We start from the raw sequence: 26992 nt of genomic DNA on the forward strand, positions 1-26992 counted from the left end.
GTACAACATCATCTTTCTCTAGATAAGGACTTTCCATTTAAGAACATATAAGAAGAAATAAGAAGAAAGTTTTACCAAAATATACCAAAGATCTGGAAACCCAAATGCAATAAAAAGGAGTGGTAGTACATGTTCAAGTAAGGAATAACGGTTGGCCTGTTTCAAAAACAATAACAACAAAAATCAACCACACACACACACAAAAAAAAAACAGCAGACCTGCCCACTTTAGAAAATAGTTGTCACTTTCCAAGGGGTAAGCATGGGCCTGCTAAAAAAAAAAAATAAATCATTAAAAAGAAAACCAGTACATCTCCTTTGTTTGGACAACCTGATATGCTTATAGGGTTTCTTCATTTCACAATCAGAGAGCTTTCATTACTATGAAGAACCACAAATCCACACAATTTTGAGTGATATTAATGTATTAATGCTGTATATATGCGTGTGCATTTGTGTATATTATTACCTCAGTGAACTTAGAAACTTTCTCATTTATTTAAATTGGTGTGTATGTCCTAGAAGCACAAGCTCACCAATCTGGTTATAACTCTTGCTAATATTTCAAAGAATCTAGCCTAATAATTTGAAAAGCTACAGTAGATATTTTGTCAAATGACGTGTTTGATTAGCAGTTACTCAGATTGTTATGATTCATGAAGAATACACAAATCTGTTGAGAAAAATAACAAGTCACCGACCTATTCGGAAGATGAATCCTCAGGACATTTTCAGGAAATTGTAGTATACTATATCAGAATTACAAACTATGATTTTGATTGTAGTAGAAGTTGCTGATCATTACTACTCAATTTAAGAGGTGAAATTTTTCATATTCATGTTGTAAAATTAATGAAGATGTATTTGAGGAAAACCAAACCGATTTAGATCATAATCTGTTTAATCACAGGAGCTGGTAGCTGTACTGGTCTTGGAATCAGAAAAGCTGAATTAGAAACCCTGAATCTGCTATGTAGTTTCAGAGAAATCACATCTATCTTTCCTTTCTTGTCTGTCTGCTCGAGTTACCAACTCTCATTTCTATGCAATGACATTGTAGTCGTGTTCACCAGAGCACTCTTTCATACGCCTACTACTGTAGGACATGAAATCTAATTAAGGGCTAGAGGTACTACTGAATGGTAGTAATGGTGCTAACAAACTGTATCAATGGTTTTACTCAGAAACAGGTTGCTTCTAGAAATAGCCTTAAAATTGATCCTGGAACGTTTTTCTGTATTTGTTTTGAAGTCTCAAAGTGAACAGCCCTGTTATATGTAATTTGTTTTACAGTAGTGTTTCTGGGCCCCAGAGAAATATTAAAAGTTCCAGGGAGCCAACAACCACAAAACACTTAGACTAGTCTGTGAGTGATTTCAGAACACTAGTGAAACATAATCAGGACTTGTAATAAAATATTTATTATCATATATCAATATTATCAATATATCATTGTCTGCTTAGCTGTGTCTCTCTAAACAAGCAGATCACCTTCCAAAGCTCATACTAAAGCTCATACTGAGTATCTGACTTCTGGACTACTTGGTTCATGTACCTTTGTCCTCATAAACTGATTACTAGTGTAGAGTGCGACAATGGTAGGCTCTTTCTGTATGATAGTTGTGACTGAGAATATATGATGGAAAGGTAAGGCATAGTTACCAATTCCTTACGTACAAACAGAATAAAAGAAAATTAATTAAACATTTGTTTATCTTCACTAGACCTTTTCTCAGTATGTCAGAACACAAATTCACTTCAAGATTGTTCTGTCAGAAGTCAGGCAGAAGTCAATGGTACTTGAAAGATGATCTCTGTCTTGGAGTATTCTCTTCAGAGTAGTACAGTAGTACTGCACTTATTACAGTCCCTCTTGCTGGTGTAGTAGGAGCAGAATGTCTCGTGATATTCAGTGAAAATGGAAGCTCATTTCTCAACCAAAATTTAAGTAATATGAAAGATAATATATATAAAATAAAACTTTATATAATTTAATAATCATTTAATATATAAAATTATTTAATTAATCACTAAAATTAAAATTTATATAAGTGTTTGTATAAAATATAAGTAATAAAATAAAGTACCAAAATATTTTGATAGTCTTGATAGTGTTCTGTATGGGAAGAAATACTCCTTAGATTTGCTGTCTCTTATCCCTTTGAACTAGTTGACCTTGTTTATTCTGAGTAATTTAAGAGTATGTTATATGGCAAAAGTGTCATAATGGGTATTCTCCTTCCACAATTTTTCATCTTTTCCTTAGATTGTTAATTCTCCAGAGTAGCCTTATTTTCATACCGTAAGATCTCATCTTTGTTAATTACGGATTGTTTCAAGAGATTGCTATAATACGTCACATGAATGTATCAAGGAATTCTAGTAAATTTATGAAAAATTCCTCTACATTAGCCTTGTTGCCTCTTTCTCAGAATATTTAATGCGTATTTGTTTGTTTGCTGTAGTTGTTTTGTTTTTTTTACAGTTTCTACCTTCTTCTGTGATACAGAAGATCATATTTATTGCCTAGTGTTTCTTCAGTCCTGTGTTCTAGACATCAGTGGTGTCATGTTTTCTACTTATCAGTCCTCTGTTCCTCAAATCTATTTAAATAATAGGCTACCTGTGAGATTTTGAGGTCTATCTCTGAGTCCTAAATGAGTATCGTATAGATCTGGGGATCTGTTGCCAGTTCTATCATCTATTCTAAGACCTCTTTTGATGCTGGATTAGTATTTCAGCGTGGCATTTGTCTCCTTCTGTATTCAGGAAGCGTATACTTTTAAATAATCTGCCAGCTGAAATACAGGATTCAGGAGGAGAAAAATGATACTTCCTCAAGTACTAATAGCACACCAGGAGAAGTTTAAAGACAATAAGATTTTTTGTATCTTGGATAACAAGTGAAATTCTGATTGAAAATAGTTGAGAAGATTGTGTCACACAAAAGTAGCCTTCATCTTTCTAAATGCATGCAGTGCAAAACAGCTTCTTTGTATGCTGTTGCTGGAGAAGTTTAAAAGCTATTGATGAAGGTCTCCAGTGTTTCTGCAAAATTATTTCAGTCTTTAGTTGATAGTAGTAAGATCATATTCTGTACAAAAGTGGTAGCAAGTGAAAATGAGCGCTTGGCTGCTACAGCAATTGGTGTAATGTAAAGCTGAGACCAATGGAGCCAAAGTTTTTTCTGGCCAGAGAATCTAGGCTAAAATTGATTTAACTCTGGAACTTAAGTCTGCACGTATTTCTAAACTGTTGCTTTACAAGTACATGTAGCAGAGAAATCAAGCTTCACATGACAGTTACTACAAGAAATGAACCTGACTAAGTATTCCCACTGCTGATTTCTTAGTTTGCTATTGGAATTATGAATGTTAAAATTTGGGGAAAAATTAGTATTTTTTCAGTTAGGAAAGAATGGAGCTTTTTGAAGTGAGTAGTGACCACAGTAGGCTTCAGAACCCAATCATTCATTGTGAGGAAGAGAGTAAAATCTTAATCTGAAAGCCAATGTGTAAGTCAGTTTTACCACTATTACTAGCCATACCTGAAAGTCTTTTTCTTTTTAACACTGTCAGCAACAGATGAAACTTTGTTAAATCTCAATTTTCCTGCCATGTAAATGGAGTATGTTATGTCTGAAAGGTACTGGAAGGTATGTCACTGTGTAACTTGCTCAGATAAGTATCTAATAAGGAGAAAAATTAACAAGTTCCACTGACAGAATTTTATGTTGTAAAATGTTAAGTACAGCGTTCTGTTCTGCATGTAAAGTAACTACTTCACGCCTACAATGTCTCTCTCTCTCTCTCCCTTTTAAACTTATGTACCTTCAGTTTGCGGAAAAATTTCAGGAATTCAAAGAAGCTGCGCGGCTGGCAAAAGAAAAATCCCAAGAAAAGATGGAGCTAACAAGTACACCTTCCCAAGTGAGTCTTACTGCTTGATTCAAGCCTAGTACTTTAAAGTCTATGCTACTTAACTGTTCTTAACTGTTTTAAGAATTTGTATTGTATCTTACACACACATGTTGTACTAAAAAATGATCAAGGTATTGCCCAGTTACTCTGAATCCTCTCAATTGCTCCCTGCAAAGTCCAGAAGGCTGTGTGTGGGTAAGAGATGGGGAGGGGACACAGCCAGGATAACTGACCTGAAATTACCAAAGGGATGTCCCATACCATGTTAAGGGTGGATTATTTATTTGCTTATTTAGGGAGAAAAATAGGCCTCATGTTTTTTCCTATTCCTTTCTTTGAGGTTTCCCTAGAAAACAATAAAGATAGTGAGCGGTTACGTAAGCAAATCTATAGTGAAGACCTCTTGTGTCTTTTTCTATTATATCTGTGAAACTTAAGTTGATACATTGTAAAGAACTTAATATAAGAATCATAAAAACAAAAATCAAAGCCAAACCAGCAAACTATTTTTGCTTATTCCCTACTGTGTGGTACCCATTTGTGAAATGTGTTAAAGGGAGATGACAGTCACATGCGACTTTTATTACATTTAGCTATGTTGTAAAACAAGAGTCCAAAAAAGACATCTTAAAACATACAAACTGGTCTAATATAGGCCCAACAGGAAGTTAACTTAATATAATGTAATCATACTGACATTAGTCATGTATAAAATTAATTTACTTGAAAATGGATGCTTTGAATTTGCTTTGAAAAAAAAAGTAATTTTATGAGGAATTTATGGCTCTCTCTTCCAGCGTTTCTGGCTCTGTGTGTAGCCATGTTTTATTTTAAGTGATAGTAAAGACAAAGGTAATTCCTGCTTTTGGAGAATGAAGCAGCTTTAAAACTTCAGTAGGGACTCCTGAGTTGAGTAGGATTAATGTAGCTCAGTCTTTTTTTTTTTTTCTGGGGAGTGCATCTTCGTTCATTGAATCAGTGCATCTCTTGGGTGCTTTGCACTACATTATGCTTTGATGGAAGAAGGATGGCAGGCAGTTTACAAGATGCTGCAGAAATAGGCTTATTGCTACCAGAAAGCTACATCTGGTGCTCTTCCAAGAGAAGTCAATGGAACAACCACAAGAATATACACAATGAACCAGCTTCGTGTTTTCCCTGGTAGGCATTTTGCCCAGGTGCTCAGTTGGCTATGAGTATTAAAAGGAAGCTGATAGCTGTACTGTAACAGGAGAAAAAAAAGTCAGTCTTTTTTTTAAATTCAGCCTTTTTTTTTTTTATTCGGGTTTTCTTGACTGTCCCTAAAGTTATGGCAAATTCCATAAATAACCACGTAGACAATAAATATGGGTATTTTGTTGCTATAACCTAGTATACACTCAGTTTTACAGCCAGTTGAGTACTTCAGCCAGGCCTCCAGTTACTCAGTGTTACAGGCAAAGCAATTACTGTGCTTCTATTTTGACATGTTGATTAATAGTCTGGACTCCAAAGTTAAATCTGACATTGTCAAATGGAGTGACTTACTTGGCTTGGACATAATTTTGAATTACTCAGAGACAGGATGCTTTCATCTGGCTGTTGCCTATGGTTAAAGCTTTCTCTTATTCTGCATGAGCTATTAATATTGTTCATTTTCCTGTACAGATTTCCCTGTATACTTGGAGCCCAACATTTTATGCTGTAGGCAGCTATAGAAGCGTTACCTTGAGCAATTCGATAATGCACGTTGAGAGCTGCAATTTAATTACTGCACACTTAGGAATAATTTCATATTCAGGCCTTACTTTTCATTTCTTGGCTTTTAGCTGTGTTGATAAGTTAGTGTATTATTTCAAAAGATACAGTTAGTGCAAGTGCTGACACATCAGCATAATAGCCGTCACATACTTAATGCTTCTCATTAGTTCCCCAGAGAGAAGGGAGCTGAATCAGGAACTTTGGAGTTTAGAACAGATGAGAAGTGATGGTTTCACAGCATACTGTAACATTTCCATAGTGCTGGGGCTCCTTCAAAGACGTTAATGACTTGGTGTTGAAGATGGGTGGTGGTTGGTAGTGGGGAAGGGAGCTGGGACCCTAGAGGCACTTGATGGAGTACTTTCTGTCACTTTGATTGTCTACCAAAAATGATAGCAAAATACGTAATTCCAGTGTTGCATTTCTCAGTCTTTTACAGCTCTCTTTCCCCTTGCTCTCCGGGGACAGCAACAGGACCCGAGGGAATGGCATGGAGCTGGGATGGGAGGGTCAGGCTGGAGGTTATGGAAAGGTTCTGCACCCAGGGCACTGGGACAGGCTCCCCAGGGCCATTATCCCACTGCTCAACTTAAATTTTGCATTCTTATTGTTTCTTTAGTACTGCTTGTTCTCCTCCTATTGACCTGCAGCTTTTGCTTTAATTTCCCAGAAGAGCAGGTGATGTATAAACTCACCATTGAACTTGACTCTAAAAGGAACTTTACTTGTCCAGAGAAGGACAGTGGTCTCAACCAACAAATTACAAAAGAGATGCTGCTTTGTTATGTGTGAGTCCCACTGAGTGCACTGCTTTCTTCAAATAAAGAGAAAAGCATTATTGCTGTGTCAAAGAACTTGCACTTTCTACCCACCTCTATTAGGATATATATAATAATACAAATGGGCTGTCTGGAGACTTCAGTCCGAGGTGTACTTGAAATAAGTTGTCTATTTTGGTACTTCTAAGATCACCTGTGCACAGAGGTACCCCATCTGTTGTCCTTTTATCTCAGGTTTATATAATAGGGTTTTGCAAGGGTCTTACCTCGTTTATATAAAAATAAAATGCTGTCCCTCCCTGCTCTGACACTTCTTCATTTCCAGACTCAGCCTTCAATAAGAGAATTATTTTTTTTCATGACATAAAACCCATGACAAGCCACCTATGGCCCATTTTCAGTTGCAGGTTTTCTTGTATACTGAAAGAACAACACTTTGTTCTGCAGTTCACACCAAGCTGCATGAAGCAGTAGCCCGAAACCCTTTTTTATTTCTACTTTTTTTTTTAAACTAAATTTAATTAGGTTCAAGTACAGAACAAAATGGTGTGGGTTGGGGTGCCTTACCCCCATAGTCTTAAAACCAACTGGAGTCTGAACGTCTGTATTTTCTTCTTTAAGCCACAATCTGTCCTCAGATATTTCTTCGGACCATTGTCATTTTAATAATATACCTGAAATCGCGTGGTGAGTAACTTATTCAAAACAGTTCAACTCTTCCTTAAGTAATTCTGAGCCCCTCCCATGCACACTATTAGGAATAGTTAAGTTTTACTGTTATATATATATATATATTTTTTTTTACAGTGCAAGGAATTGGATGATTTGGGCAAAATGGTTGCAGTTCTATCGCTTGTTGGCTTCTTTGTGCAAGCTTGCAAAGCTTTTGTTTGCTTATAAAACTTGTGAAAAAATGACTGTGGGATGTTTGATTTTCTATACTAGAAATACTATAGTGTCATATTATAGTGTCTGAATTGGTAGCTGACAGCTGTGTGCTGTTGCCAATCAGTGCTGAACAGAGAAGCTCTTTGAAGAATGGCAACTCCAGGGTAATGGATGGAATGCTTAATAGCAAAAAAAGAGAATAATAATTAAAAAAAACTGATTTAGCGTGTTCTTAATTTTAGAACAACATCCTCCTTTTCTACTGTTCTGTATTTTTTCACCATTGAAAGTTGGCCTGATTGGTGCTGTGAAGTCTGCTTGTTTTACTGTAGAGACTATTCTTTGGCTGCATGTTTACAGGATTCTGAAATTTTAGACATCTTTTGATGCATTGCTCTATGTTATGCGTAGTTCGAATACCACAGGCACTGTCACTTATATATTTTTTGGCATCACCAGCATCCTGCCTCTCATTAGTAGGGCCAGGGCTCCTTTATACTGTGCAGATCTATGACAAACTCTAGAATAACAAAATACTCCTGAGTATAATTCTCACTAACTCATGTGTAAATCCAGGACTGGTGAGTGACTTGAAGTTCAATATCCTCCAAAAACCTATATATGATGTGATAGTGGCCTTATACACAGGAGAGCTGGTAATCCTTTCTTCTCAAATGTATGAAATACCTATTCGTAGTGCTCTTGAGAGGAAAATAGCAGACCTTAAAGTATATAGTTTTTTTTCGGAAATACATGACATTTTCAATTTAAGCACTGTTTTCTCCATACAGGATCTATGCAGTGAATGTTACAACTAAGTTATCCTACTCTTTTGACAGGAATAGAGGGGTGAATATCTTTTTAAGCTAACCATAGTTTCTTCCCCAGCTCTGCAAAACCATCTGATTTGGATATGTGAAATTATAATGCAGAATAAAAACTTTGTTACTTAATCTCACAAAAAAATGATTCTATAATTCTTTTGTTCTCTCTAAATAATATAAAATGCAAATAAGTTAGTTGTAAACTTTTTTTTTTCCAGTGTAAGTGATGCTTTTTCTGTTGCATTTGGTACTTTATTCATAGACAGCTTCATTACAGTTGGCTGCAAATAAATGTGGCAGGGATAGTTGTGAGTGTATGAGAGCACTGACTGACCTATATTAGCAGAAGAAATATGTACTAGGTTGCTATGATGCTTCTCTGCTACATACGTATCAGCCCCTCATGAATTTGCAGGCAGTGAAACTTTAGGTATCACATAGACTGCAGTGTTTCTCTGTGTGAATTTTTGTCACTTGAATTTCATTCAAATTATAAGTCTATGAAAGTGCTTTACTGAAGAATAAGCCTAGGTAGAACCTACACATTTTTCTTATAGTGAAATAGTTTTCACGCTTTTATAAATAAAACATGTTAATAAATAATCTTTGGCTTTATTTGTGCAATAATAATGTTGCAGGAATTTCAGCTTAAAGATAAAAACAAACCAGTCTTTATGTGATGTAGTATGAATTTTTCAGAACATGTAGTACAGCTGGAGAAGAGGAGGTAGTAACAGAGATTTTGGGGCCCATAATGCCTTTCATTTAACGTTAATGGAAACTGTTTCCCACATCAGAGGAAAATAATAGACAAAAATGCCTAATTTGTATAACACAATGTATATACCTGAATATCTTGCCAGCTATGCTCTTTTCACACTTAATTTCAATTCAGTTTCAGTTCATTAAAAGCATTCTGTAAAAATCAAGATTTATTTTTTTTACTTTTATATTATTATGGAAAAAAAAATAAAAAACAATTTATCTGAAAGTAGGAAACAATTTATGTTCATATAATAAACAATTTGCATTTATTGTATAAATTAATTTGTGTAACAAATTAGGATCATTATTTTCTTCTTTATAACCCACAGGAATTTAATAAAAAGGTGCAGAATGGAGACAGTTGTGCACATGTGGTGTTGCTTGATAAACACTAAATACAATAGAACTTCAAGTTAGTATTAAAATGTTATAGTACAACTCTATCACCCACTAGTTTGTGTTGTAGAGTAAGACACTTGTCAGAATGTGAGATATGTCTCATTATGTGAGAAGTCAGAATAAAAGCACAATTTTGATAATTGTTGTGCTGCAACTGCTTAATGTAATTCAAAGTACGATGAAAACTTTGATCTACTGTATTGTTGGCTAAGTAACACCCAGTGCTTTGTGGAAGGTGACGTTGACAGCAAGAACTTAAATTCATCAAAAGATCTGCATTTTTCCATCTGGTTAAATCTCCAAGTCCTGTGCCACCTTTCCTATAGATGGAGGATCAGATTCATTACTGGCTTTCAAAAAGCCTAATCTGTGTAAAGTAGTTGAAGGCTGCAAATGGAGGCTCAAAATTAGAGCTTGATCTCTTAAGACAGTGAGCATCTCTAGGTACTTAGCAGTTCCTTCTGTGACCGCTGTTTTTCAGCTTTCTATGCAGAAAGAAAAATTCAAAGAGCTGGAAAGAGAAGCAGTTAGCCTTTCAGAGACTGTGCTTGTGGTTCAGATTAATTATATTAAATAGCAGCATTATCTGTTACCCATGCAGATGTTTAGATGTTTTGTGGCCATAGAAATGCTTAGTTTTTGGAAAGCTTGTTATTCAGCCATCCTCTACTGTTTAGACACCCCTCCATGACATCCACTGAACTCTGTTCATGAGTCTTCTTCCTTGGAGTTAGATGATTGATTACTAAAAGCTTAGTAAAGTATTTTAAAATCAAGATGAGCTACTTAGCTTATGACTCTATTATCTCCTTTGAAAGACATTATTTGAAAAAGAATATATTAGGAAAGAAAATGCTAAAATTAAACAACATACAGGGATTGGATGTGGGCTACATGGTTACATTGTTTTTTTAAAAAATACATGCTTTTTGGCAACTAGAAAACAGCAAATAGTATTTGTTGGTCAAAATACAAATGTACATGCTAGCATGGTAAAGGCTGATTGAAAATGCACCAGTGCCTTCTGATAGGAGGTAGCCATTGATTTTTTTTTTTGATTTTTTTTCAGGTATCCAGTTATGTAGCAGTAGTGGAAGCTGTCTGGTTGTTGGAGTATTATCCTTCCCAGATAGTACCACCAACAGCAAGAGTGAGGGCCAGGCTAAGGTGACTGTGGAAGTTTTGCAGGGACTTTGCTGGCCAAGTGTTCTTTACAAGTGAGGCTGAAGTGTGAGGCTGACTGTACTAACAAGGGCCCTCCCACTGTTCACTTTTGTTAATACTGAATGTGAAGGTTGGATTTTGAAACACATATCAGAATTTGTTTTGTGTTAGAATATAGTGAGAGATAAGAATGCTGGGTGTAAGCAGTCATCAGTTTGTGATTGAATGTAGCATCAGGCAAGAGTGAGAGAAGTCTGTAGTAAGCAGGATGATGGAGGCTTACAAAGAAAATCATATGCCAGCTGTGTTTTGCACAAGATGGTGTGAACTGATGGTAATACACTTCTAAATTAAAATCACATGATGAAAAATATCTATGGGAGATGTAAGAAATCTGTGAGCCTCATATCAATATTGCCTAAAATTAATATCTTATTTGAGAATTATTGTTAGTGCTTATAAGGACATTGCCTTCCTGAGGAGGTCAGTTTGAAATTCTAATTTATTATTTGTTTGTTTTACTGAAGGAATCAGCTGGAGGGGATATTCAGTCTCCTTTAACACCAGAAAGTATCAATGGGACAGATGACGAGAGAGCAACGCCGGAGGTGACACAGAATTCAGAACCAAGGGCTGAACCAACCCAGAACGCATTGCCATTTACCCATAGGTACAGATTCCATTCCCACATCCTAATCAAGTGATACCTGTCTCCTTCCTCGTTAAAGGGACCTTCTCCCGTGTTGTGGCTTCCACCTGGCACAGTTAAGAATTAAGTTACCTGATTTTTAATAAAATATAAAATACAGGACTGGCTTTCAGATTTGCAATATACTCTTTTTTTCACAAACCAAAACCACGTATGAGGAAATCTCTTGGAATGAGACTGGGGAGGCATTATTTTATAATTTTATCAGCTGAGTGCAATCATTTGAACACTCATTAGTGCAGGTGTCCCTTTAACAGGAAGCATTATTTCAATGTCTGAGATCTTAAAGTTAACCACTTCATAGAATATTCCAATTAAATTTATTTTTTCTGCACACTTTCTTTAAATGACTGATAGTATTGGATCAGCCTTTCAGTGACAAGTTGTTGGAAGAAAAGGGATTCTTACAATGCTTCTGGATTATACAATTTAAAGCAATCTTTAATTGAACAGTTCTGACAGTTGAAAACATTTTTCAACTTGTATTGAGAACAGAAGAGATGTGTAGTCCTGCTCCAGACTGAATTATTCATTGCACTAGGAAGCAACCTGATCCAGTGAGAGGTGTCCCTGCCCATGGCAGGGGGTTGGAACTGGATGACCTTTAAGTCCCCTCCAACCCAAACCATTCTGTGATTCTATGAATGCTGTACTTCATTGTTCTTTAAAAAAGAAGAACTTTTTATTTAAACAATGAGTTAAGATGGATGTATCTTGCTTGTTAAGTTATCATTAAGTGGGATACACTTAATAAAACACATTATGGACTGAGACCATGTAGAGTACTATAAATATTTGGTGAACTTAGAGCAAAACTAAGTATTCTACATTTATTTATGTTTAAATAACACGGTCTTATTGCAGCTTAAGTTGAGTTTAAGATCAGTATCTGGGGAACACTAGCACCTCAGATATATCATGCAAATAATTTGAAATGAGTAAAGATGGTATTGTTGAAGAGTTCTCATTTTATGTAAGAGAATAATGCTATTAAAGGTATCTGGAAAAAATAATCTACATTTTCAAATGAGGAAAAATAGGATAATTTTGCACTAATTTTTTAGCAGAATGATTCTGTTTATTTTTATACTTCAGCTATTACCAGTGCATCTATCATATATTTTAGAAGAAATGGTGCTTTGTAAGAGTACTATGTGCATGTTGAAAGATCATTACAAATGTTGCACATCTGTCAGTGTTCTGTAAAGAATCCGTTTAAACTTGTTACTTCTGCGTTGGAATTCTCAATATTTTTGTGAAAAGTAGTTGTGTTAAAGTCTACACACTAGAAATGTTTCTATGTTGTAGCTGCAAGATCTTCCCTATCTTTTTGTATACGTAAATGTGTTCTCTGGTATGCTAATGTAGTGACTACTTTGCTCTGCATTGAGCCTGACCGAAGATGTTTTTGAAACTGTCCAGTTGTAAGATGGGGTAGAATAGAGGTTATAAAATGTACATTCTTTGCATTTTTCTTTCATGTATGCAGTGTGAGTGCCTTTTTTTAGTTTATTGCCCTATCATATACCACTAGCTAGAATAATTTTTATAAACAAAAATTTGTGTAGGCCACTGAAAAGCTCAACTGAGGCTTTTTATATACTGCTACTTAACTGAAAAGAAAATGCTTTTAAGTGCTTTCTCACGATTTTTTCTCATATAGAAGGCAAAGAAGCCTTTTATATGTGTGTGAGTGTCAAGGAACACTATCTCAACCAGAGGGAAGCTACCATTTAAAATCCTATATATTTCAGAAGTCTCCAGGTACTTCCCAGGCACCATAATGTTTTACAAGTTGATGTCTGAACTCTGTTTAGGAATGAGCTGCCTCAATTGGATTTAATTGTTAGCTGTAATGAAACTCTAATGAAGGCTCTCTAAAATGGCACTATATAACACATGCATGAAAGAGATGGAAGGTGGGGCCTCCAGGATTGTGTTAGCTGTGTCTAAGTGGGCATGTTTTTGAGAAGACATGATAATATTAAGTGGGCAACTAAGTAGAGATACTTGTGTTGGCTGGAAGAGTGCTCTCTGCAGGCAGTCTGCCTGTCCTTGATTTAAAAAGAAAAAAGGTAAACTAACCTTTACACTCTGATCATTTGCAACTCCTTGGGCTTTCCATGTGTCAGTGGTACAGAAAGGGATTGTAGCCCTCATGGTTTCCTGCCTTTTGCTGAAGCTGTGCGTTGGTGGCGCTCCACGTTTGACAGAGAAGTGCTGCCATGCTGAACCCTTTCCCTCTGCACCCTGTTGACTCCTGCTGATCAGTGAGCCTCCTACAACCTGTGTTTCAGCAAAAGGAAAGTTTAGGTAGTGCATCTGGGTGAGGAGGATAGTACTGGAAGGTGTGTGTCTAGTCTTGCGTGCAGCAACGCTATGTACATACTTACTTTTATTTCAGGAACTGGTCAGATGCTAAATGCTTTTCAGAAGAAAAGGTTGTACAGTAATCCCTCCAATGAGTTCAGCTGTAGGGGATGTGAGAATTACTGATGCTGGCTGTGCTTCACTTCTCCCGTGAATAGGAAAGCTATATTCTACTATGGCATGGCAGTACCTGCTCATCCAGTGAATGTCCTCAGCATAGGCTGGAGCATAGGAAAGGCACGTGTGGAGCCATTTGGCAGGAGCCTGGGCAGCCAAAGGGCAAAAGTTGAAGTTTTGTGGGCAGGACAAGGTGCTGTGGCACCACATTGTTGAGGTGGGAACCACATTGCTGCTGAGAGGGTCAGTGAGCACAGCTGAGTGCAGGCATCTCGGCAGTAGAGGATGGAAGTAAAAGGTTGACAGGGGTTGTTTATCAAAACAGTGATCTGGGGAAGGAGTTTATATGTTTTTGTGTGAACTGGAAGGGCCTGATAGGAGCTGACAAGGTCAGAAACCAGAAGTGTGGAGTTCATGTGTTAGTCTACATCTTGTCATTTTTAATCTGCATACTTGAAAAATGTTCAATTTCATTTTGTTATAACACATCCTCTCTGGACAGATACGGCGTCTTCTGCAAGCATTCTTCTCTGCACTTCGTATGTTCTGGTGTAGGTAGTTGAGCTTGTCTTGTTTCTGCAGCATAAATGTAGACTACTTCGGTATTTATAGTTATTTTTTGACCATTTATACCCAAAAGCTGAATAAAAGCATTATGCAAGTCACCAGAGTTTTGTTATTAGCACTTCAGTTTCCAATTATTTCAGTAAATAATTGCTAGTATTGAAATGAACTTTGACTAGTATATGTCCACAATTCCATTCATATCCCATGAGCATAACATAGCAAAAGTCAGTCTAGTTGCTTCAATTTATCCGTAACTGGGAAGTCCTAAAGCTCTTCACAAGCAGTGTGATTCTAGTCAGATGCTCGAGAGAGAAGGATATTAAACAGTCATCAGCCTTGCACAGAAAGATAAACTCTTGCAATTAAACCTCTTTTAAACCTTTTTTTTTTTTTTTTAACTAAATATGGTTAATGTTGAATTATGAAGTAATATCACTTGGGAACTTATTTTGATGTATAGCCTGAGCACTGCTGTCATTACTAAATGTTGCCAGAATAAATGAAAATAAAAAGCATAAACCTGACATTAGAATTTTAATAATCTTGACTGAGACACTGATCAGTCCTTTTCTGAACTGTGATTAGTCCAGGAATGCTTTTTTTGTAACAGATGCTTGTTAATCAAATCTAATATTTAAAATATGACTGAAAAAGGTATAGATTTCCTTTCTTAACTAAATTGTAGTCTGCTTAGATATTGTTATTTTTTATTTCTTCCTTTTTCCCCTCAATATTTTGCATATTATTTAGTGATATTTTTTTTTAAACTGAAATAGGTTGGTCATAAAATGGAGTTTGGAGAGAAAAAGATGCTAAAAAAATTTGTAACCACTTATGATGTGCCTGCACCTTGCTTTTAAATAAAAGTTTTAATCATGCTGGTGCACAGTACAGAATGCCTAGTCATCTGAATGAGCCTAAAGGAATACTATTCTAAGCTTATTCAGCCTTAGAATATAAGTCAAATACGAAAACTGAATAGTATGTAAATCTCCAACTGCTGCTTGGGATGTTTTGGTACCTGCTTGGTGAAATCTGCTTAGTGAAGTTGCTTTTACTCCCCCTTTGAAAAGAATACATTTGTTTGTAACAAGTTTTATTCCATTCTTGGCGCTTTAGAAAGCTGTGGGATAAAACATACTTTCAGAAAAAAAAACTTACTATAAGAGGATTCTTCTGGGATGAATCTTGAACGTCTTCAATTTTCTGTCAAGCATGACTTGAACCTGTTATGTCATTTTTTCATGTAATAAGCTGTTCCATCTAAACTTAATGAAACCTGGATTTTCTATAACAGTGTTTCGATTAGACAATATACATGTTTGTTGCTTGTTCGTTAAAATTCCTATTTTTGTATTCAAACAAGTTTTTAATATGAAATTTTGACTCATTGCCTTAGTGAAAATGGACTTATTTCAAATGATGTTTATATCTTAGATATGTTATTGTCTAGATAGCTTACTATTTAATAATGCTGCATGTAAATCCAATGCTGTAACAACAAAAAAGATAAGATCCTCCTAAGATCTTGCTGCTAGCTCATGTTCCTTAACTGAGTTTTCATTAAAAGTTGTATGCAGAAATCTGTTCAGTAGACTTTTCACTTTGCGTATCATAACCATGCACTTCTATAAGCTTAAAATATTTTAGTTACCTTACAGTAAAAGTACTTTGTGGATCATGTTGAATTAAGTTGGCATTGAAGACAAGTTTTGAGGTAATAAGTTTTTGTGCTGTTTTTTTTTTTTTTTTTTTTGTTTGTTTGTTTGTTTGTTTGTTTTTCAATTTATAGTCAAATCCTAATGCTTGGATATTCCTTAGTGTTATATGTAGCTTTTTTACCAAATGGGGTGGGAGCATGCATAACTTTTTTAACTCTTGATTTTCAACGCTGTCTAAGCTGATTGTAGCATTAATTCATGTTGTGAGGAACCTCAGGAGGTGTTTAATGCCAGTTCCTGCTCAAATATGACAGCCATGAGATCAGACCAGGCTGCTCTAGGTCTTACCTAGTTGGTTTGAAAACTTCCAGGAATGGAAATGGCTAAAGCTAGACTTTTTTGAAAAGGTTTATCTATAACATAAAAGGCAGTAACTGTTTCCAGACTGCATGGTGCTATAACGAACTGTGGCATCTTAGAGCACATCAGAGGAACACTGGTAAATTAAATTACTCTGTTGAGAAAAGGTTATTATTTCTTCAGGCACATTTAGAGAAGAAACTCAAAGGTTCCCACTGTCAGTATAAGCACTGGTTAATAGAGCAACTTACAAGTACTTCTTGACTTCACCTCAAACAACATTTTGTTTGATGTTGTGAAGGCCTTAGTTGTGTTATTCTTCTTCCTCTTGTGCTCTACCAGCAAGACCCTGGTGGTCTCAGGAAGAAGCACATGGAGAAGGATTGTTCTTCCTTTCCTCCCTGACCCAACTCCCACTGCTTCCCTCACTCCTACACTTATGCCTAGGTGACTGGGATTTAGTTCGAGTCAGACAACTTTGCAATAAAAGTTCTTGCTAGGAAATTAGTGGTTTGAAGGGAAGATCTTGTGTTTGTGTAAATTATTTTTTCTCTGACTTCCCTGATTGTAACAATTACTGAAAGTGCTATAGGAAATCTGGAATATGTGCTAAACCTTTACATATTTTCAATCCAGTAGTGTGTCAAGCACAGTATAGTACAGCTCATACTGTAACATTTCCATAAGATGTCTATAGGTATGGAAGGAGAGGTGGAGAGGACTTGTATATACTACTAGAAGAATGGCCATGGTATATGTGTTGCTTACAAATACTTTCAAATAAAGCAGCTGATAATATATATTATAATGTTTGCGGGAATGGATGACAGCCAAAACTAAAAATAGCCCAACACTTAAAAAAAAGTAATTTCACTGTCTCCCTTGAGCTCCTAAGCAAGTTCTAGTTTGGAGCATGTGAATTATCCACTTCCTGTCATTTATTTAATGAATGCTCCAAGGGGTGATTCAGAAGATGAGAGCTGGGTGTTTGAAAAACAGTGATGTAAATACCATCCTCAGGGACCAGTGAGCACTCTAACTTATCTGGCAAGTACATTCTTAGAAGAAGAATACAATCCTTATGTAATTTAAATTAAAAAAAAAAAAAAAGCATACAACTTGGAACATGTAATTTTTTCCCCTTTCAATCATATGCATAAAAATTAAAAAGGAAAAAAAGAAGGCCTGGTAAAAATGAAAGAGCTAAATTGCTTAAGGAATAAACTTTCATTTTTTAAAAGAATATATCCATTCTGTTTTACCAATACAAAATATGGATGATATTAAAAGATTGTGTTAACATTTCACCAACTATAAACATTGCTGCTATGATTATCACATACAGCACCAAACCAGTGTTCTTTAAGACACCATCATGAATTTTGTTATGTATTCTTGAAATGTATTCTTGAAAATACCTACTCCCTTTAGGAGTCTACTGTTACTACATAGTGGCTTTTTTGCTATATTTAGGCACTGATGGTGGAGCTATTCTCTTTATTCTATATGTTCCTAGTAATTTAGTTTCACAATGAACTTTTGTATGTTCTGGTACTGGGTGTGTATTCTTGTTTAAACTTCTGAGCAAGTATCTGTGAGGTTTCTTTTATAGGATTATTTGTACATCTAGTATTTAGAATATCTGTGGTTTTCTGAGTTTTAAGCGCAAACATGTCATCTTTTCAAGAAGAATTCCAACTGCAATTGTAGGTAACCTTATGTAGACAGTTCGTACCTCATGTTTTCTTCACTCATACTTCCATTATTCAGTGTCTTTTGGCATTGCTGACAGGTCCTCACAAGAAATCGTTCTACCAATAACTAGGGATAAACTCCAAACTGAACTTTCCCAGGACACCATGAATAAGTCTGAGAGGTTGTCTTTAATACACCAGAGATGTCTGGATAATTTTCATTGAAATTAGGTCAGCACTTCTAACTATAGCAAATACTTCTTCTACCAGTGGCTTTTGAAACTGTTTTCAACATTTTAGCATTAAAAAGCAGACACCAAAGAAATGCTGCAGCTCTCAAATCACTCTTCTCCAGTGGGGAGAAAAAAAAAAAAGTGAAAAATGATGAGAGGAAACGGACACTTTGAGGAATTGCTATTTTTCATAAATCATCTGTGGAAAAGACTTAATACTTTGAATGTACAAATGGCACGCCTTGTTTGGGTTGGAAACCACAGTACATACCTACATCTATTTTTCAGACACCCATTTAAAAAATGTGTTTACATGAACAGAAAGCCATTAACACCTGAAGTTACCAGGAAAAAAAAAAACACACATTTCTATCAATCCCTGAGGTCTCAAGTGCATTTTCTAACAGTCATAACCCTTGAAAAGAGAAGCCTTTATGAAAAGCAAAGGCAGAGGGGATGTTTTGCAGGGCAAATATGACCACACTTTTAATAGTGCTTGATTACTCAGACTTCACTGTCTCATCCTGATTGGTGAGGGAAGTAGGTGTGTGGACCTATACCTTCATTTTAGGGTCAATTTTTGATCAGGAAGTTGGGGGCTTTCTTTAGAGTCTGGAATTTGACTATTTGTAAACAAGACTTTCCTATGGCAATCTGTTTGGCAGGTAAGAGTGTCACCCACTTTGCACTCATCAGTACACACATGTGCGTTGCTTCCCCAAAAGCGAACCTCTTCAAATAATGGCCCAACAGACAGTAAAAAGTATGTTAGAGTAAAAGCTCATAGTAGCTGATACATAGCTGCTTCATTTCAGGTGCAAGATTTAGGCCACCTATCTTTGCCAACACAAAAACAACACTTAGGCAACCATCTGTTTCAGTAAACAAGCAGCAAAGAAACTTTCTCAGATTTGTTCATTTGCTGTTTTCTATCTCTAGAATGGACTCTGGAGTCACAGTCTCATTCTGTGAAAGTGGAGAATAGTCTAAATCTGGGTTTCAGGTTATGCATTCCCATCCATACAGAAAACATTGAAATGGCTGCATAGTTTCGGAGAAAGGAAGATTCAAATCACTCTTAAGTATACTGCAGAAAAATATGCATTACTATTTTATTTTGATGCTTGTTTCATTTTTTGTTCATTTGTTGTCAAGTTTGGATTATTTTGTAAAATCATTATACAGAACTTTGATGAACTTGTTTAATTTATAGCAGTGCTATATTCATGGTAAAATGCTCCTGTCATATTCCTGAGAAGTGCAGAATTATGAAGCACTCCTGAACAATTTTGAGCTTATAGTCCACAAGCTAAAAAATATCTTTAAACAAAAATGCAGAAAACAAGAGTCAACTTAGTTTTTCGTAGTTCAGAAGGCCAACATTTTCAGTCTGGTATGTTAAAATCCGTTACAACTCATTCCAATTATAGACTTCAAAATTATAGCTTTCTTTTTTTTCAAATCCTTGTAAACCTGTATCCCAAAGCCATTCTTTCTTGATTTTTTTTTTGTAATGTATATTCTTACTGAAGAAACTTCTCCAGTTGTAACTCTAAGTTCATCTGTATTCCAAAAATTATTTTCCCAGTTTGCTGAAAAGATGGGATCTAAAATTAAATCATATGAACAAAAGTAGCTGTAAAAAAGCTCCAACAAAAATAAACCCAAACTTTCCAGTTATTAGGTCTTTACAAATGCAGCCTCTTTGTGTTTCCAAGTTGCTTGCTCCATTGAACACAGCTGATGCCAATTTAGTCCTTTTCTTGCTGATAACATTGTTTGTCTTCTATGTTTTCTGAGGTGTAGTTTTGGATCATGAGACAAGTAGTTGTCATATGAGAAGCTGAACATACACATGTAGATAGGTACCCAGCTCTCTTTTTTTTTTTTTTTTTTTTTTTGTGTGTGTGTGTGTGCTGCGTGGTTACAGTTTCACCATCATCCAGAATACTGGTTGATAACATATAAGTATGGTGAAAACACAAATGGCTTAATTACTATTCTTGAAACACCACAAAACTCATTTTTCTTCTCAAACTTCCAAGCAGAATATAAATAAATACACCTTTTTAAAAAAACACAGCCTTTAACAGCTCACACTGAAGATGGAATGATCAATTTAGTTTATGGATTTTTATATTCCTTCTAGTCTTTTCTGCCTTACTGCCTTCTTAACTGTCCCTTGTCCTTGGAGAAGAGGGAACTCTGGAAGCAGAAATCAATAAACCCAGCACCATTCCCTGTAGTGATTTAATCTGAAGAGCCTATAATTTACTTTATTCTTGTAGTTATTTGTAAGTATATGATTAGATATGGGGCAGGGGAATTTACATTACATCTGACCTAAGTTATAAGGTGCCTATCATCTTAAGTCATATAGTGTTTCCACTTTCAGTATGGTGAATTATTTATTAATTGTGGACTAAAAGGTACTACATAGATTCAGAAAAGAGTGTTTTGCCATTTGCAAAGCACTCAGGTTGAGTTAATGAAGTCCATATGGACTTATAAATTAATTATTTTTTAATTTATTAGATAACTTTCTCCTGGGGGATTGTTCATAGAAGTCAGAGCCACTGATAGCTGACAACAAATATTTTATTTAAGTTATGGATTCTTTTCCTGTTGAAGTTATGAAATAAATGGGCTGCTCTGCCAAGTTCTGTTTGGGAAGAAGCAGAGAAGGTGTGTGAGTTTTGGGAGTGGTTGCACCTCCTGTTCCTTTGCCATAGTTCATGCTAATTAATACCTAGAGCAGCTGGTATGGACTCCCCAGAGGTCACAGAGCAAACAGGCTTGAATAGAGCTGAGTGAACGCTTCTCTCGCCTAGAATATTTTTTACTTCCAGGCACACGTGGAGCCAAGCTTAGGCAGTGACTGTGCTGTGCCTGTTGAATTCTTCAGTTCAGAGCCAACACAGGGCAGTCTGTGTGGTGCAGAGAAATCATGGTGAGCTTGATAAAGCCATTTGATGGTCTTTTTATGTTTACTGATAGGATCCTGCCAAACGGGTTACCTCTGCCCACTTCTTGAAAGAACTCTTATTTAAAAACTGAAGTTTGACAAAGCAGAGAAAAGCAGTTTAGAGGACTTTCTATATTAAAAATACATAGTATGACTATTTAGTGTATTTTTAAAATAATTGTTTCACGTTCAAATAAAACCCTTAAGCAAAAAATAGCTTTAATCAAAGTAATTTTTGTACAGAATTTCTGTGCAGTAGAGCTGACTGACTTTCATAAGCTGTGTATGCTTTGACGGGTCACTGCGTCCCTGCAAGAGATATAGGACCAGCGGCCAGGATTTTCACATAAAACAAAAAACTTGTTTTTGAGGCTAATTCCTGAAGATTCACACTGACCTATTAGTAACATACTCTTTGGAGCATGACATTTTTGTTAGATGAATTAGGATTGCAGAAGATTTTTCCCTAACTTATAGGTAGGCTTTACAAGTAAACCTAGTTAAGGTAGTAATTCTTGTGGAACATTCTGTGGCCTGTATTTGCTGGGGTAAATCAGCAAAAATCTGTCTCATTTGTGTGACACTGAGGCCTGTAAATTATGCCTTCTATAGTGCCTGACGCGTTTCACCCTAGATAGTCACCTTAGACTGGTCTGATGAACTGCCATCTGAGGATACTTGACCTAGCTTTCAAACATCTAAACTCGGAGAAGATGGATTTCATCCACTAAGCTCTGCTTACCAGGTCCAGCGTAATGTTGTACCTCTTGCCAACATTACAATTCAGAGTTATGTGTCATGTTTTTCTATGGAGGTAAAACATTACTCTGCTCCTTGGCATTGCTGTCATCCTGCCATGGCTCCTTGTAGGCTATTATTTAATTCACTTGACCTCCCCAGCAAGGTGATGGTTCCTATCAAGATAGCTTAAGCCCCTGAAAGACTAAAGTAAAAGCTCATTGATAAAGAATCCAAAGCTGTAAGCCATTTCAAAATGCATTGAAATGTACATAATCATTGTTGAGGCTCCACATGCATCAGGTGTGTTACTGAAAATAGTTGTATCGGAATGGCTGTCACATTGATTATTTTCTGTTGTATTTTGTTAGGCAGACCCTTTGCAGAAGTTCAGTGGCATCAACCTTCCTGCAGATGTGGGTAGAGGTTAGGGGTAGGCACACATAAACGTGGAAGTGGAATATTTTATAAGTCAAATTTATGAAGTACTTGATATAATCTCTTCTTGAGTTTGAAGAATAGAAGGGGGAATACAGTTAAATGGAGATCAACATCACCTATAATTTTTCATCAGTTTTATGCTTTAGGGAAGCATAAAAGAGACATTTTTTTGTTTGTCAGAGTTTTGTCAGCAATGAATTGGGTGGACACAAATCAGCAGTCATGTAGAATATGAGGGTTTCTCTTTATTGGCTTTTAAGCCACATGGCAAATGAAGGAAGCTGGAGCTGGGTGAAAGTGATGAAATAAAATGCCTCAGATGTCTAGGACTCTGTTTTCTCAAGTATACAATAACAAAACATTGTTAGTGGTCCATCCATTGTGATGATTGTAGGGGTGTCACCTTTGCAAGTTATTTTGTGGCACTTCAGTGTAATGGCATTCTGTCTTCTCATGAAATGCAAAGGGTTCAGTTTCAAAATTCGACTTGGAACTCTGGAAACCATTCTTCTGGGAGTCTGCCACCACATAGGAAATTACAAAGTCATTTTATTTAAACAGCAAGGCCCATACAAAGCAAAACAAAACAGACACACACATACACCAACTGAATTGTGCTTCATGCCAGTAGTAAGTTATCCAACTCTTTCATTTGCTGAAAAAAAAAATATATTTTTTTCCCTCTCTATAGCGAGAATAAGCATGGAAATGAAATACGGGTTTGTTGTCTTAGACCAAATACTTTTTCATGTAAGCTATACATTCCTATTAAGTTGGCCTGAATTTTAAAAGGATCACTAAAATAGCTTGCTACATGCTCAAATTGTGCAAATTGTGATCCAATCACTGCGTGTGACTGCAATTTATCTTGTTTTATCTGTGCTGGGCTAACATTTATTCAGAGCAGTGGGAGGCTCGGGAATGCCTCACAGTAGTTTTTAAACATCTTGCTTGCCTTTAAACGTCTTCACATCCTGTGGCTTGCCCTACCCTATTGCTATTCCAGGTGCCTTATCAATGAAAGTGAGATAGAGCTCACAATGTTAGAAAATAAATGTGCTCCAACACTGTTGTGACATGTAGGCACAGCCTTGTAAAAGTTTGCTATCTGTGAAATCACAACTAGCAGAAGTCACATGCTGCTTTCAACTGAACTAGTAGTTCGGTTGAAAGAAGTGTTGAATTTGGAAGAACTGGTCTATATTTTTTTTTTGTTTGTAACTTTAAGCTAGGTTATGAGCCAAATCATATGATCTGTGTATTGTTCTGAAAAGAGGCTGAAGAAAACAAAATCATTTAGTTCCGGCAAGTCTAGGCTGAATAAAAAAGAACTAGCAATGACCAGTGAATTAAGGAAGATGACATTCTGATTTTTTTTCTTAAAGAAAAACTGTTAATTTTTTACAATAGGGGAAAGAGAGAAACTTGTATAGGGTCTGTTTCTTCCAAGTGTTCACCTGTTTATCATACAAAGAGTGCCAGTATCAGAGACTTTCATGTATCAAATTTAATCTTTTTTCATCAATGCAGTCTCTCTTCGGTAAATTTGACTCTAGAATCAACCTAGTGCAATAAATATATTCTTTTGGTGGATTCAGAATTGGTTTAAACAAGACAAATTTAGTACTTTGATTCTCTTAAAAAAGCTGTGATGGAAAACGATGTGAATGGCAGTATCCACAGAGAAGTGCTGCAACACACTAGAAAGTTGTTTTGTTTAAATTTGTACAGTCAATATGTGGTTTATTGTGGTCACATAGTTCGTGTGGACTTACTGCTTGTTCTTCAAAATAATTCTGACAGCTCCACAGGTTATTTAGTTTGGGGTGTATACTTACGCTATTGCCTCTGAGTAATTGTACGGCTATCACAGGAGATAAATGAAGCTTAATTAAATTTACCATGCTTTCACGTAGCTTCTGTTCCCTTAATGGAATAAAATGATATTGTTGTCAGCATGTAAACTGACAGTTCATCTCTGATACCAACTGTGCGATTAATTCATGTCGTCATATTTCCCAGGATAAGCAAATTGACAATTGTAATTCAAACATGAATTGCACCAGTAGTTATTATTTGATACTGGGACATAACCTAATGTACTAGCTGGGCAGATGCCAAATAGTCACCATTCAGAACCTTTTTCCCACTACCTAATTAAATATAAATATTTCTGTCATTCTATAGCACGTCTTTCTGTTCCTGTAGTGGAGTTGTAAGGCCCTGCATCTGCAATGGTTGTTCAGGTAGATTCAGTTTGTTGTGATAGTGAGAACAGGAACCAGCATTAAGGGTCTTAGAGACTGAGACATCTTGTGGTACCACTGACAGAAAGTTCCAATAAAATCTAAAATAAGCGCATGTATACCTTTCACATTATACCACTCGTAATGGCTGCTCTCATCAGCAGAGGTGCCACACACTCTAGTTTAAGCTATGATAGTGCCCAGGAACATGGCAGAAGCTTTTGCAAATAATTTCCAACCCTGGCATGTGGTGTGTGTTGGATTTAGATGACTGGGAGAGAGCCCCTTTACCACCTCACTGCAATATGTGCTGCAGCCTGGCTGCCGTTCCTCAGCCCACTCCGGTGCAGCTCTATTCATCTTCACTCTGTCATTGCAAATCTGTCTATCTCTGCTGATCTCCACAGAACCAACTTGTAGCTGCAGCAGCCTTTTATTGGCCATGTCTCCACAGATAAGTAAAACAGGCCTGGACAATGAAGGCCAAAACCACATCCACGTGTTACAGCATGGGCCCACACAGTGTCCCTGTGGCCCACAGCACAGTTACTTTTGTGTAGGGTCCTTTTCCTGTTCCACATATCTGCAGTGATTTAAGGGCTACGTTGCTACCCCCGGCGTGGCTTCTTCTTGCACAACAGCAAGGACGTGCACGCGCCACCAGAAGTGTTTCAGATGGGCAGGGGAGGGCTGCAGGTGGCGTAAAGCCTGGTAGGGTGATTTTGGAAGACTCTGTAGATGCAAGGGCACTATCCCTGCCTTATGTGCATGTCTTATGATCCAAACTGTGCTTAGGATTGGGCCAACTGGTGTGGATCGGAGGTATCTGGGGAGACTGCAAATTTGTATGGCCTTCAGAAGCTCCGGGCCTTCGGGCCCTTTTTACTTAGTGGTGGAGTTGTGATCACTGGGAAAAGAGCTGTTCCTTGTCCTTACTGTCACAGCATGGTGATGGTGAAAGTAGAAGAGTTTCTCAAACTCACAGAGATATAATTGAGAGTGCAGTTCAGATAAACCCTTAAAGCCAGAACATTCAGTAAATGAGTAAGAGAACCAGAGGGCAGTCAAATAGTCTCTTACCTTTTCTTACATTACTGACAGAGAACAGATCATATCGATGTACACATAAATTGTTTTTATAGGTAGGATTTTTGAAAGAAACTGGCCTTTTTCTACCTAGGGGCCTCTGGAAAATTAATCTGTACTAATTCAAAGAATTAATTTACAGTTAAACTGCTTTAAATTCTTGTGCATACAAATGAATTCCAGAATGAAAGCAGCCATGATTCAGATAAGTTCAGAGTCAGAATTCAAATAAGTTTAGAGTCAGGGTCATCGTGTCCTGTTACCTCACTTGCTGATAACCACATCATCTAATTACTTTTTAAAACTGATTAAGTGCCATAGGAGCCCAAGGCAGTTTGACTTTCTTCACAGCCAAATACCTGGTCATTTTAGAAAATGAGACATAAGTTCCTAAATAACCTAGGTTGTTTTTGAAAATTTCATTTTGTTGGAATATTTGAAGTGCTCAGCACCATAGCAACAGCATAGAATTATGCCTCATCTTCTATAGTAATTTAATATACTAAAAAAAAAAAAAAAAGACTGGTTATCAGTTTTGAAAAATATCAGTTACATTACAAGTGTGAGAATAAAGTATCAGGTCTAGTGATACTGATAAGCTATTTCTGAAAAGGAATAAGGGCAAATCTTTTATTTTTTACTTTTTCAGAGGGTACAATGAAATTTTAGGTCTGCAAGGTCTCACAAGTTTGAGAATAAAATACTCTTACTGATACTAATAAGTATTATCAATAAAAAAGGCAAGGACAAATCTTTAATTTTTCAGAGTATGCTAAAATTTTAGGTCTGCAAGGATTTAATGGCTAGTGCAAAAAGGTAGGAATTAATTGGCTATGCTTGCTCTTGCAAAGAGCTAAAAGTTTTAAAAAAGAATTATTGATTTTGTTTTATGCTATATGACCTTCATAAAGAGATAACCTAGTGTCCCTTTATTGTATAAAACCAAATGACTAAGACAAAAATTAGATCTCGTTAAAAGAATAAAATTAAAATAAAAGTTGAACCTCTTCAGAGGAATCAGGGATTTTCTTGGTGCTGCTGTGATAAATTAGATTAAATACAAGTCTTTTGTGTTGTGTTACAATATATAAAAGACATGCATTAAGTTGTTAATAGTGTAGTTTAATGAGAAACACTTTAAATGTCAGCTATGTAAATAGCAGACAATACAAGAAGCTTGGAAACTTCTTTCATTGCCTCTGTGGAGAGGAGTGACTCTTCTCTTTTAACACCACTTTAAGCTGGGTCAGGACTGCGATCTAAATCCCTGATTTATAAGGATCATAGCTGAAGCATTTGTTTTGTGTTAATGCCCTGTCTTCTGCA

The 26992-nt window shown here is 36.3% G+C and overlaps 1 protein-coding gene across 2 annotated transcripts in view; it reads left to right on the forward strand.

The window, feature by feature from the left end:
* Positions 1-26992, forward strand: part of HOMER1 (homer scaffold protein 1) — an 87944-nt gene that overhangs the window by 29988 nt on the left and 30964 nt on the right. For both annotated transcript variants that reach the window (XM_072030717.1, XM_038169759.2), the window contains exons 4-5: positions 3837-3929; positions 11007-11149. In XM_072030717.1, coding sequence (XP_071886818.1) covers positions 3837-3929; positions 11007-11149 — 236 coding nt within the window. The remainder of the gene's footprint in view (positions 1-3836; positions 3930-11006; positions 11150-26992) is intronic.

The sequence above is a fragment of the Anas platyrhynchos genome, chromosome Z, assembly GCF_047663525.1.
Source record: "Anas platyrhynchos isolate ZD024472 breed Pekin duck chromosome Z, IASCAAS_PekinDuck_T2T, whole genome shotgun sequence".
NCBI lineage: Eukaryota > Metazoa > Chordata > Aves > Anseriformes > Anatidae > Anas > Anas platyrhynchos.